Source organism: Heterodontus francisci, chromosome 10 (genome assembly GCF_036365525.1).
Source record: "Heterodontus francisci isolate sHetFra1 chromosome 10, sHetFra1.hap1, whole genome shotgun sequence".
NCBI classification, from domain to species: Eukaryota; Metazoa; Chordata; class Chondrichthyes; order Heterodontiformes; family Heterodontidae; genus Heterodontus; species Heterodontus francisci.
This window is the reverse complement of record NC_090380.1, coordinates 12330795-12343309: the sequence shown is the minus strand read 5'-3', so window position 1 is coordinate 12343309 and position 12515 is coordinate 12330795. Positions and strand designations below refer to the sequence as shown.

Here is a 12515-nt window from a genome sequence, read left to right as displayed (position 1 = left end):
AGGGTTCAATTGAAGGAAGTTTAAAAAATCAAAAAGGAACGAGAGAGCAGAGGTGCAGGGTAGTGAAGAGGCAAACTGTAATCAAAGTGTGACAGGAAGGGGCAGAAAATATAAAAGAAGAGTGCAGCAGAAATTAGAACCAGAATGAGTAATAATGGTAAAAAGTCAAAGCTTAAGGCTCTTTATTTGAATGCACGCGGCATTTGTAACAAGATAGATGAGGTGACAGCACAAATAGAATTGAATGAATATGACTTGATAGCTATTACAGAGACGTGGTTGCAGGGTGACCAAGACTGGGAACTCAATATTCAAGGGTATTCGACGTTCCAGAAAAATAGGCAAAAAGGAAAAGGAGGTGGGGTAGCTTTGTTAATAAAGGAAGATATCAGTGCGGTGGTGAGTGGTGATATAGGTGCAATAGATCGTGATGTGGAATCAGTTTGGGTGGAAATGAGGAATATCTAGGGGATGAAGTCACGGGTGAGAGTCGTTTATAGGCCCCCGAAGAGTTGCCTCACTGTAGGACAAAGTATCAACCGGGAATTAATGGAGGCGTGCAAGAAGGGAGCTACAATTGTCATGAGTGATTTTAATCTGCATATTGAATGGATAAATCAGATTGGCAGAGGTAACAGGGAAGACGAATTTGTAGAGTGCATCAGGGATTGTTACTTAGAGTAATACGTTGCAGAACCTATCCGGGAACAGGCTATTTTAGACCTATTAATGTGTAATGAGGCAGGATTAATAAGAGATATCTTAGTTAAGGATCCTCTAGGGAGTAGCGATCACAATATGGTAGAATTAAAAATTCAGTTTGAGGGTGAGCAACTCGGGTCTCAAACCAGTGTCCTCAACTTAAACAAGGGCAATTATGGAGGTATGAAGAAAGAGTTGTCTAAAGCGGGCTGGGAAGATAGACTAAGGGGAAGGTCAGTGGATGAGCAGCGGCAGACATTTAAGCAGATATTTCATAACGCTCAGCAAAAATTTATCCCGGTCAAAAAGAAGGACTTGATTAACAAAGCCGTGGTTAACAAAGGCGGTCAAGGAGAGCATCCAATCAAAAACTAAGGCATACAAAGCAGCAAAAACTTGTGGTAGGCCGGAGGATTAGGAATTTTTTGAGAACCAGTAGCGGATGACTAAAAAGCTAATAAAGAGGGAGAAAATTGATTATGAAAGTAAATTGGAACTAAATATAAAAACAAACAGCAAGAGTTTCTACGGGTATATAAAAGAAAAGAGAGTAGCAAAAGTGAGCATGGGACTGTTTGAGGATGCAACTGGAGAACTGATAATGGGGAACAGGGAAATGGCAGATAATTTAAAGCAATATTTTGCATTGGTCTTCACTGTGGAGGACAGTGATATCCAACAGATATCAGATAAGCAAGGAGCTAACGGGAGGAAAGATCTTGTAACAGTCTCTATCACGAGGGACAACGTATTTGACAAATTAATGGGATTAAAGGCAGATAAGTCGCCAGCATCCAAGGATGACCTGCATCCAAGGCTTTTAAAGGAAGTGGCTGCAGAGATATTGGTGGAAATATTCCAGAACTCACTGAATTCCAGGAGGGTCCCAGAGGATTGGAAAACTGCTAATGTGATGCCCCTGTTCAAGAAGGGAGGGAGACAAAAAGTAGGAAACTTTAGGCCAGTCAGCCTAACATTATTAAGGATAAAATAGCAGGACATGTAGAAAAGCTTCACGCAATTAAACAGTGTCAACATGGTTTTGTGAAAGGGAAATCATGTTTGACAAATTTGCTCGAGTTCTTTGAGGATATAACAAGCAGAGTTGATAAAGGGGAACCGGTAGGTGTAGTGTATTTGGATTTCCAGAAGGCATTCGATAAGGTGCCACATAAAAGATTATTGCACAAGATAGGAGCTCACAGTATTGGGGGTAAAGTATTAGCATGGATTGAGAATTGGTTAACTCACAGAAGACAGAGAGTCGGGATTAATGGATCTTTTTCAGGTTGGAAAGACGTAACTAGTGGAGTGCCACAAGGATCAGTCCTAGGGCCTCAATTATTTACTGTCTATATTAATGACTTGGAGGGGGGCAGAGTGTAATATATCCAAATTTGCTGACGATACAAAAATAGGTGGGAGGGCATGTTGTAATGAGGACACAAGGAATCTGCAAGGGGATATAGATAGTTTGAGTGAGTGGGGAAAAGCTTGGCAGATGGAGTTTAATGTAGTAAAGTGTGAGGTCATGCACTTTGGTAGAAAGAATCAAAAGGCAGACTATTATTTAAATGGACAGAGACTCCAAAAAAGTGCAGCACAGAGGGATCTGGATGTTCTTGTGCACGAGACACAAAAAGTTAGCATGCAGGTGCCGCAAATAATTAAGAAGGCAAATGGAATTTTGGCCTTTATTGCTAGGGGGTTGGAGTTTAACAATAGGGAAGTCTTGTTACAACTGGACAGGGTGTTGGTGAGGCTGTACCTGCAGTACTGTGTACAGTTTTGGTCCCCATATTTAAGAAAGGATATACTGGCATTGGAAGCAGTTCAAAAGAGATTCACTCGGTTGATTCCTGGGATGAAGGGGTTGACTTATCAAGAACGGCTAAACAGGTTAGGCCTTTATTCATTAGAGTTTAGAAGAATGAGGGATGATCTTATTGAAATGTACAAGATTCTGAGGGGGCTTGACAGGGTAGATGTTGAGAAGATATTTCCACTAGTAGGGGATTCTCAAACTAGGGGATATAGTTACAGAATAAGGGGATACCCATTTAAAACTGAGAGGTGAAGGAATTTCTTCTCCCAGAGGGTCGTGAATGTCTGGAATTCTCTACCTCAGAGAGTTGTGGAAGCTAGATCACTGAAAGTATTTAAAGAGGAGGTAGATTTTTGAAATATTGGGGAGTTGAGGGCTATGAGGAGCTAGCACGAAAGAGGAGTTGAGGTCTGGGGCAGATCAGCCATGATCTTATTGAATGATGGGGCAGGATTGAGGGGCCGAACTGCCTATTCCTGCTCCTATTTCTTATATTCTTAGGTTCTTATTATTATAACTTCGATTGCTTTTGGAAACCTAAGGATTCCAATTGCAAGAGAGAACTTCCTAAGTCCATGAGAAGTGACGATGAGTCAGTTTTTATGGTTTTATGGGCAGAATTTCCTGCAGCCCCCTAGTCACCAGCAGCACTCCACTATCAGTCAGCAGCCTATTGGAAAATCATAGGTACATTGCTCCAACTTTCGGGCCATAGATATTAATGAGCAGATCATGACACCATATAACCTACCATTACAGCAATGATTTGTTAAGTCTGTATCCAATTTTAAGTAGCATCACGCAACCTTAATTTCCACTAAGTAGTGCCATAATAACGACACGTTACCAGAGTGTACCATTATTTAAACATTAAAATCCAGCAAATAATGAAGAAACTGAACAACACTGAGAGTTGCCATCCTCTATAATTTTCTCGATCAGCTGTGCCACTCTCCTGATAGGCTTGTCTTAACCATTTAAATCAATGACAATCACTAATTTTCTGGATTTAACTAGATAAAACACTCCAACAGTGAAGGATCTATATATCATTGCCATTATATTTAGATGGGTACACATTGCAACTACCTACTGGTCTAGACATGTTAATTAATATTAATGGTTATTTAATATGAACTGCAGCAACTTGCCAAGGCTCCTTCGACAGCACCTTCCAAACCCACGAGCTCTACCACCTAGAAGGACAAGGGCAGCAAGTTCCCCTCCAAGCCACACACCATCCTGACTTGGAACTACATCGCTGTTTCTTCATCATAAAGAAGAAAGAAAGACTTATATTTTTGTAGCACTTTTCATGATGGCCTGATGTCTCAAAGTACTTTACAGCCAATGAAGTACCTTTTGAAGTGTAGTCACTGTTGTAGTGTAGGAAATGCGGTAGCCAATTTACACACAGCAAGATCCCACAAACAGCAATGTAATAATGACCAGATAATCTGCTTTTCTGATGTTGATTGAGGGATAAATATTGTCCAGAGCACCGGGAATTACTCCCATGCTGTTCTCCAAAATTGTGCCATGGGATCTTTTACACCCACCTGAGAGGGTGGGCAGGGCTCAGTTTAGCGCCTCATCAGAAATACAGCACTTCGAATGGAGCAGCATTCCTCAGTACTGTGCTGCAGTGTCAGTCTTGATTTTAGTCCTGAAGTGGGACTTAAACCCAGAACCTTGTGACTCAAAGCCAAGAGTGCTACCAACTGAGCTACAGCTGACCTATCATCATTGGGTCTAACTCCTGGAACTCCATACCTAACAGCACTGTGAGTCTATCTACACCACATGGACTGTAGCAGTTCAAAAAGGCAGCTCACCACCACCTTCTCAAGGGCAATTAGGGATGAGCAATAAATGCTGGCCGAGCCAGTGACATCCACATCCCATGAATGAATTCTAAAAAAACTAATACATAGGGAATATTGCAGTAAATGTGCTGCCAACAGGTTTTCTTAGGGACCAGAAGGACATAGTTGTACCCTGAATTCATTCTACTGTTACGACTGAGGCGGGGGCAACGCACTGTCAATTCAGTCTCATCACTCCACAGGTCACAGTATATTATTAAAGTTTTCCCGGAATGTAATCATGGAAAAATACCGGAAAAAACAGCCAAATTAAACACTCTAGTAACCCCCAGAATAAAACAGACCAAACTAGGTATCTTTAGACAATAAAATATTAACTATTTATTTTTAAAAAACTAAATCTTAAACACTATTAAAGAAACCCATGTCTAAAAACCTTATAACTTTTTATTTTAACCGAACTTCCCCATTCACACACATACACTCAAAAATCACGGTTAACCAGTTTCTTTTAAACAAAGGATGTTTTAAAAATTAGCTGTTTCTTAAGAATAAATAAATAAGCAAGTCTTTGTGGGTTACATTTCCGTTGGGTGAGGTATCCTAATGTGAAAATAATCAAATGCTACTCGAAGTCTCAATACAGATTTGATGAAATAGGTTCTTCAGTAGATAGGCACTCAAACCACTTTGGCTGCAGCAGGTATCGAGACTATCGGCGAATTCCAGAAAATACAATCAGTCAAGAGAGATTCAATCTTGAAGCAAATACTTCCTGGCTTGGAAGTAAAGAAAAGGAGTTTTGCTACCTTCAGCAATATAAATGGTCTCTTCAAAAGAACAGTCTTCTTTTCTCCTTAGGCAATTAACTTGGCCTGTAGCTCCTTCTAGAATTTCTGCTGAAAGAGAATAGACAGCTCTTTTCTCCAGAAGCACGCTTCACTGGTGGCTGGTTCAGACTGGTTTTTGCCAGTTTTTCACACAATTAAGTGGAAACATTATACCATGTGACCTCTCTCCTACTGTAGCCTCGGGACAGGTGCAGCTGGCACACTGTACTCAGTCTTAAAGGCACACTGTTTTCAAACAGAGTCTTAAAAGCACACGCTGTTTTTAATCCGAGGAGAAAAATAATTACAGTTCTGTGACATGATGTTTAGTTTGAGCTGAAGATTAAAGTCTTAGAAAATGGGTATTTTAAAAGTTCCTAAGGCCCTGGTCATGTTTACATTATGAATTAACAAAAATGTTCTGAGGAAGTTTAAATAGCACTCGGTAGCACTACTACTGACCAAGCTGGCCGAGTACTAAAGGACATAGCTGCTAGACTGGGTCTGCGGCAGGTGGTGGGGGAACCAACAAGAGGGAAAAACATACTTGACCTTGTCCTCACCAACCTGCCTGCCACACTTGCTTCTGTCCACAACTGTATTGGTAGGAGTGGCCACCGCACAGTCCTTGTGGAGACTAGGTCCCGCCTTCACATTGAGGATACCGTCCATTGTGTCGTGTGGCACTATCACTGTGCTAAATGGGATAGATTTCGAACAGATCTAACAATGCAAAACTGGGCATCCATGAGGCACTGTGGGCCATCAGCAGCAGCAGAATTGTACTCAACCACAATCTGTAACCTCATGGCCCGACATATCCCCCACTCTACCATTACCATCAAGCCAGGAGACCAACCCCGGTTCAATGAAGAGTGCAGGAGGGCATGCCAGGAGCAGCACCAGGCACACCTCAAAATGAGGTGTCAGCCTGGTGAAGCTACAACACAGGACTATCTGCGTGCCAAACTGCATAAGCAGCATGCAATACACAGAGCTAAGCGATCCCATAACCAACGGATCAGATCTAAGCTCTGCAGTCCTGCCACATCCATTTGTGAATGATGGTGGTGGACAATTAAACAACTAACTGGAGGAGGTGGCTCCACAAATATCCCCATCCTCAATGATGGGGGAGCCCAGCACATCAGTGCGAAAGACAAGGCTGAAGCATTTGCAACAATCTTCAGCCAGAAGTGCCGACTTGATGATCCATGTCAGCCCCCTCCTGAAGTCCCCAGCATTACAGATGCCAGACTTCAGCCAATTTGATTCACTCCGCGTGATATCAACAAACGACTGAAGGTACTGGATACTGCAAAGGCTATGGGTCCTGACAATATTCCAGCAATAGTACTGAAGACCTGTGCTCCAGAACTTGCCGCGCCCCTAGCCAAGCTGTTCCAGTACAGCTACAACACTGGCATCTAGCCGGCAATGTGAAAAATTGTCCAGGTATGTCCTGTACACAAAAAGCAGGACAAGTCCAACCCGGCCAATTACCATCAGTCTACTCACAGTCATCAGTAAAGTGACGGAAGGTGTCATCAACAGTGCCATCAAGCAGCACTTGCTTAGCAATAACCTGCTCAGTGATACTCAGTTTGGCTTCTGCCAGAGCCACTCAGCTCCTGACCTCATTACAGCCTTGGTTCAAACATGGACAAAAGAGCTGAACTCAAGAGGTGAGGTGAGAGTGACTGCCCTTGATATCAAGGCAGCATTTGACAGAGTATGGCATCAAGGAGTCCTAGCAAAACTGGAGTCAAGAGTCAATGGGAATCAGGGGGAAAACTCTCTGCTGGTTGGAGTCATACCTAACACAAAGGAAGATGGCTGTGGTTGTTGGAGGTCAATCATCTCAGCTCCAGGACATCACTGCAGGAGTTCCTCAGGGTAGTGTCCTAGGCCCAACCATCTTCAGCTGCTTCATCAACGACCCTCCTTCAATCATAAGGTCAGAAGTGGGAATGTTCACTGATGATTGCACAATGTTCAGCACCATTCGCAATTCCTCAAATGCTGAAGCAGTCCGTGTAGAAATGCAGCAAGACCTGGACAATATCCAGGCTTGGGCTGATAAGTGGCAAGTAACATTTTCACCACACAAGTGCCAGGCAATGACCATATCCAACAAGAGAGAATATAACCATCTCCCCTTGACCTTCAATGGCATTACTATCGCTGAATCCCCCACTATCAACATCCTAGGGGCTACCATTGACTAGAAATTGAACTGGAGTATCCATATAAATACCGTGGCTACAAGAGCAGGTCAGAGGCTAGGAATCCAGTGGCGAGTAACTCACCTCCTGACTCCCCAAAGCCTGTCCACCATCTACAAGGCACAAGTCAGGAGTGTGATGGAATACTCTCCACTTGCCTGGATGGGTGCAGCTCCAACAACACTCAAGAAGCTCGACACCATCCAGAACAAAGCAGCTGGCTTGAGTGGCACACCATCCACAAACATTCACTCTCTCCACCACCAACGCACAGTGGCAGCAGTGTGTACCATCTACAAGATGCACTGCAGCAACGCACCAAGGCTCCTTAGACAGAACCTTCCAAACCGGCGACCTCTACCCCCTCGAAGGACAAAAGCAGCAGATGCATGGGAAGACCACCACCTGCAATTTCCCCTCCAAGTCACACACCACCCTGACTTGGAACTATATCGCCGTTCCTTCGCTGTCGCTGGGTCAAAATTAGATTAGATTAGAGATACAGCACTGAAACAGGCCCTTCGGCCCACCGAGTCTGTGCCGAACATCAACCACCCATTTATACTAATCCTACACTAATCCCATATTCCTACCAAACATCCCCACCTGTCCCTATATTTCCCTACCACCTACCTATACTAGTGACAATTTATAATGGCCAATTTACCTATCAACCTGCAAGTCTTTTGGCTTGTGGGAGGAAACCGGAGCACCCGGAGAAAACCCACGCAGACACAGGGAGAACTTGCAAACTCCACACAGGCAGTACCCGGAATCGAACCCGGGTCCCTGAAGCTGTGAGGCTGCGGTGCTAACCACTGCGCCGCCCTATCCTGGAACTCCCTTCCTAACATCACTGTGGGTGTACCTACCTCAGATGGACTGCAGTGGTTCAAGAAGGCAGCTCACCACCACCTTCTCAAGGGCAATTAGGGATGGGCAATAAATGCTGGCCTGGCCAGCGTCGCCCACACCCCATGAATGAATAAAAAAAATGAGTGTGATTATTCGACAAAGGTGTTCTACAAATAGATTTTTGCACTTTCTACCTTTTTCAAGATGACAACATGACTGGTTGAATATTAAAAACAAAATCCTCTAATATTTTCTCATTTTTAGCTGCCAAGACTCAGGTCACACATAACATTGGCTGGGTTCTGAATAAATCTGTTGCTCTCTGGAACCTACACAGTATGTGACTTCAGAACAGAAGCAACATAGTTATGTGTTCAATGCTTATTTCCACAGTCGCTTTTCTCCAGATCCATCGAATTTAGTGAGCAGAAACACCATAGGCTTTTTCATTCTTGGTGAGATGATCTTTGTGAATCAATTGATTTGTTTTAAATTTTCTCTTATTCAGCGTTAACTAATACAGAAAAGAGCAGGTCTATGCACATAAACAACTGAAACCTAACCTGAACAAAGGAGCAGCTGTTTGGTTTACAAGGCAGTTATATAAAACAATTCTTACCATTTCTGGGTGATGTTAATGGTCCTCTTTTCCACGGAATGGTTGTTATATCTGGAACGAATTGGATTATTTCAAACAATTATTTTGTTCTATGTTGTTACTTTCACTTTGACAATTCTTTCTGCAAACTTTATGGGTTTGTCACTTGTGAAGAGTTGAGATGTGAGGCATGATTTAACAAGCCCACTCGATGGGCCTGGCCAGCACATATGAATCAGTGATGTTGTTCTGACAATGATTTCCTGACGGTTACATTACCGCAGGAATATTCCACAATTTTCAATGTGGTTTTTAGTTGTCATGGATCAGGCCCACAACCAGAGCTCTAAAATTCATGAAGTTGGATGTGGATATTGGTCGTCTGTTGTACGCCCCACCTGATTTTTAGTTCCACTGACTTCAACAGCACTGAATATCATGGGTGTGGTTTCAGGGGCAAAAACTATTTGACTGTTTTACACCCTGCCCATGTCCAATTTCACCCCTCATGGCGACCTAGCTATTACTCCTAACCTCTTATTATAGATGTTGCACAGTCCCACTTTATTAGTCTTCCCTGACAAAGCATGTCCTGAAATAATCCTTCCATGAGAAGCCATTTACTCTGGTCCACAATTCCTCTCTTTACTATTTTAGCAGAAGTGTTAACATATTGTACTGTATTTTGTGTGGGTAATGAGAGTAGTTAAGTCTATAAGAAAAATAGCAATACAAATGGACGTCAAAGAAGCAACATGGGCAAAAGTATATAATGGAGAACAATTAAGTGAGGGGAAATTGGTGACTTTTTGTCATGGGATGTGGACATCACTGGCAAGGCCAGCATTTGTTGCCCATTCCTAACTGGTCTTGACAACAGAGCGGGCTTGCTAGGCCATTGCAGAGGGCAGTTAAGAGTCAACCACATTGCTGCGGGTCCAGAGTCACATGTAGGCCAGACCAGGTAAAGACAACAAATTTCCTTCCTTAAAGGACGTTAGTGAACCAGGTGTGTTTTACAATTGCTGATAGTTTCATGACATCATTACTGACTCTAACTTTCAAATGCAGATTTTTAAAATTAATTAGCTGAATTTATTAAGTGAACTTACATTCCACCAGCTCCCATGGTGGGATTTGAATCAATGCCCCCCAAACTAATAGCCTTGCGCTCTAGATTACTAGCTCAGTGATATTACCATTAAACCACTGTCACCACCAGTACGTAGAGACAGCAAAGCTACTGCTAAGCCACAGCTGACACTTGAAAGTCAAATTCAATTATGCTTGCTTCTCAAAGAAATAGTTAAATTTCACTAATTGTTAAATGCTGCTCATTGCTGCAGGGTTGTTAGTAACTTGCTGCTCCCAGGCGCACCATTATACAGAATAGAACTGAAAATGGACACTAATAGAGCTATGCTATATCACTCTGAACCCTACCTTATCATGCAAACACATTAGAGCTAAGCCATTCAGGTTTGAAATTAGAATGCATGTTTCACACAAAGGGTAGTAGAAATTTGGAACTCTCTCTGCCAAAAAACAGTGGATGTCCTTGGGGGTGGGGGCAATTGGAGTTTTCACAACTGAGATAGACTTTTACCAGGTAAGGGTATGAAGGGATACGGAGCAAAGGTGGGAAAATGGAGTAGGGGTGCAGATCTAATTGAATGGTAGAGGAGGCTGGGGGTTGAATGGCCCCTTCCGAATATTTCTGTGTTCCTAAGGGAACACAGCTGGCAAATCGTCAGTGGTAACACATGACCTAGCAGAAACCCACACGAATTATGCAGCACTTTCTCTTTGGGGTGGCCTATGTGTAAAACATTCTTCTCAGAAAGATATTGGTTTCCATAATCGCTTATCTTAAATGATATGTAAAAGCATTGTCTACCACGCAGGTCCGTTGATTCCATTAGATCGGAGATCAGGCGCAGCCCAGCATCCTCAAAGACCCCGACGGTGTTCTTCCCACCACCGTATGAAGAGCCAAAGTCATAAAAGTCCTTTCTGTAAAAGGCCTACTTAGTTGGAGAAAATATATGCATTACCTTTATTTTTGCATCAGGCATGATAAAGGCACCATTTACCTTTAAATGATTATTAGCAGAGACACATGTTCACGCATTGCACCAGCACCATAGAATTTTACAGCACAGAACGCGGCCATTTGGCCCATATGCTGGCTCTCTGAAATAGCAATTAGTCCCACTCACTTATTCTTTCCTCATAGTCTGGCACATTTTTACTCTTTACACGTTTACTCAACTCCCTTTTGAAATTTATTATTGAATCTGCTTCCACCACCCTTTCAGGCAGTGCAATCCAGATCATAGAAACAGAGAAAATAGGAGCAGGAGTAGGCCATTCAGCCCTTCAGGCCTGCTCCGCCATTCAAGAAAAGATCATGGCTAATCGTCTAATTCAGTACCCTGTTCCCGCTTTGTCCCCATATCACTTGATCCTTTTGGCATTAAGAAATCTATCTGTCTCCTTCTTGAATATATTTAACAACTTAGCCTCCACTGCCTTCTGCGGTAGAGAATTCCACAGGCTCACCACCCTCTGAGTGAAGAAATTTCTCCTCATCTCGGCTCTAAATGGCATAGCCTGCATCCTGAGACTGTGACCCCTGGTCCTGGACTCCCCAGCCATCGGGAACATCCTCCCTGCATCTAGCGTGTCTAGTCCTGTTACAATTTTATAGGTTTCTATGAGATTCCCTCTCATTCTTCTAAACTCCGGTGAATATAGGCCTAGCTGACCCAATCTCTCCTCATACGTCAATCCTGCCATCCCAGAAATCAGCCTAGTAAATCTTCTTTGCACTCCTTACATGGCAAGAACATCCTTCTTCAGATAAGGAGACCAAAATTGCACACAATACTCCAGATGTGGTCTCACCAAGGCCCTGTATAACTACAGTAAGACATCTTTGCTTCTGTACTCAAATTCTCTTGCAATGAAGGCCAACATACCATTCGCCTTCCTGCTTACTGCACCTGAATGCTTGCTTTCAACGACTGGGGTACAAGGACACCCAGGTCTCATTGCACCTCACCCTTTCCCAATCTATCACCATTCAGATAATAATCTGCCTTTCTGTTTTTACAACCACAGTGGATAACCTCACATTTATCCATGATATACTGCAGCTGCCATGCATTTGCCCACTCACCCATTTGTCCAACTCACATTGAAGCTCTTTGCATCCTCCTCACAGCTCACATTCCACCCCAGCTTTGTGTTGCCTGCAGACTTGGAAATGTTACAATGACTCACCCAAGTCATTAATCTATATTGTGAATAGCTGGGGCCCAAGCACTGATCCCTGTGGTACCCCACCAGTCACTGCCTGCCACCCAGGAAAAAGACCCGTTTATTTCTACTCTCTGTTTCCTGTCTGTCAACCAATTCTCAATCCATGCCAGTATATTACCCCAATCCCATGTGCTTTAATTTTGCAAACTAACCTCTTATGTGGGACCTTATCAAAAGCCTTCTGAAAATCTGAATACACTACAACCACTGGTTCTCCCTGATCTATTCTACTAGTTACATTGTCAAAAAACTCCAGTAGGTGTGTTGAGCATGATTTCCCTTTCGTAAACCCATGCTGACTTTGTCCAATCCCGTTTATGCTTTCTAGGT

General features: G+C 43.0%; 1 protein-coding gene across 1 annotated transcript in view; it reads right to left on the bottom strand.

The window, feature by feature from the left end:
* The window catches only part of LOC137374292 (complement C3-like), a 71820-nt gene that overhangs the window by 7029 nt on the left and 52276 nt on the right, over positions 1-12515 (bottom strand). The window contains exons 12-13 of the mRNA XM_068040107.1: positions 10759-10885; positions 8883-8933 (exon numbers count right to left, since the gene is read on the bottom strand). Coding sequence (XP_067896208.1) covers positions 8883-8933; positions 10759-10885 — 178 coding nt within the window. The remainder of the gene's footprint in view (positions 1-8882; positions 8934-10758; positions 10886-12515) is intronic.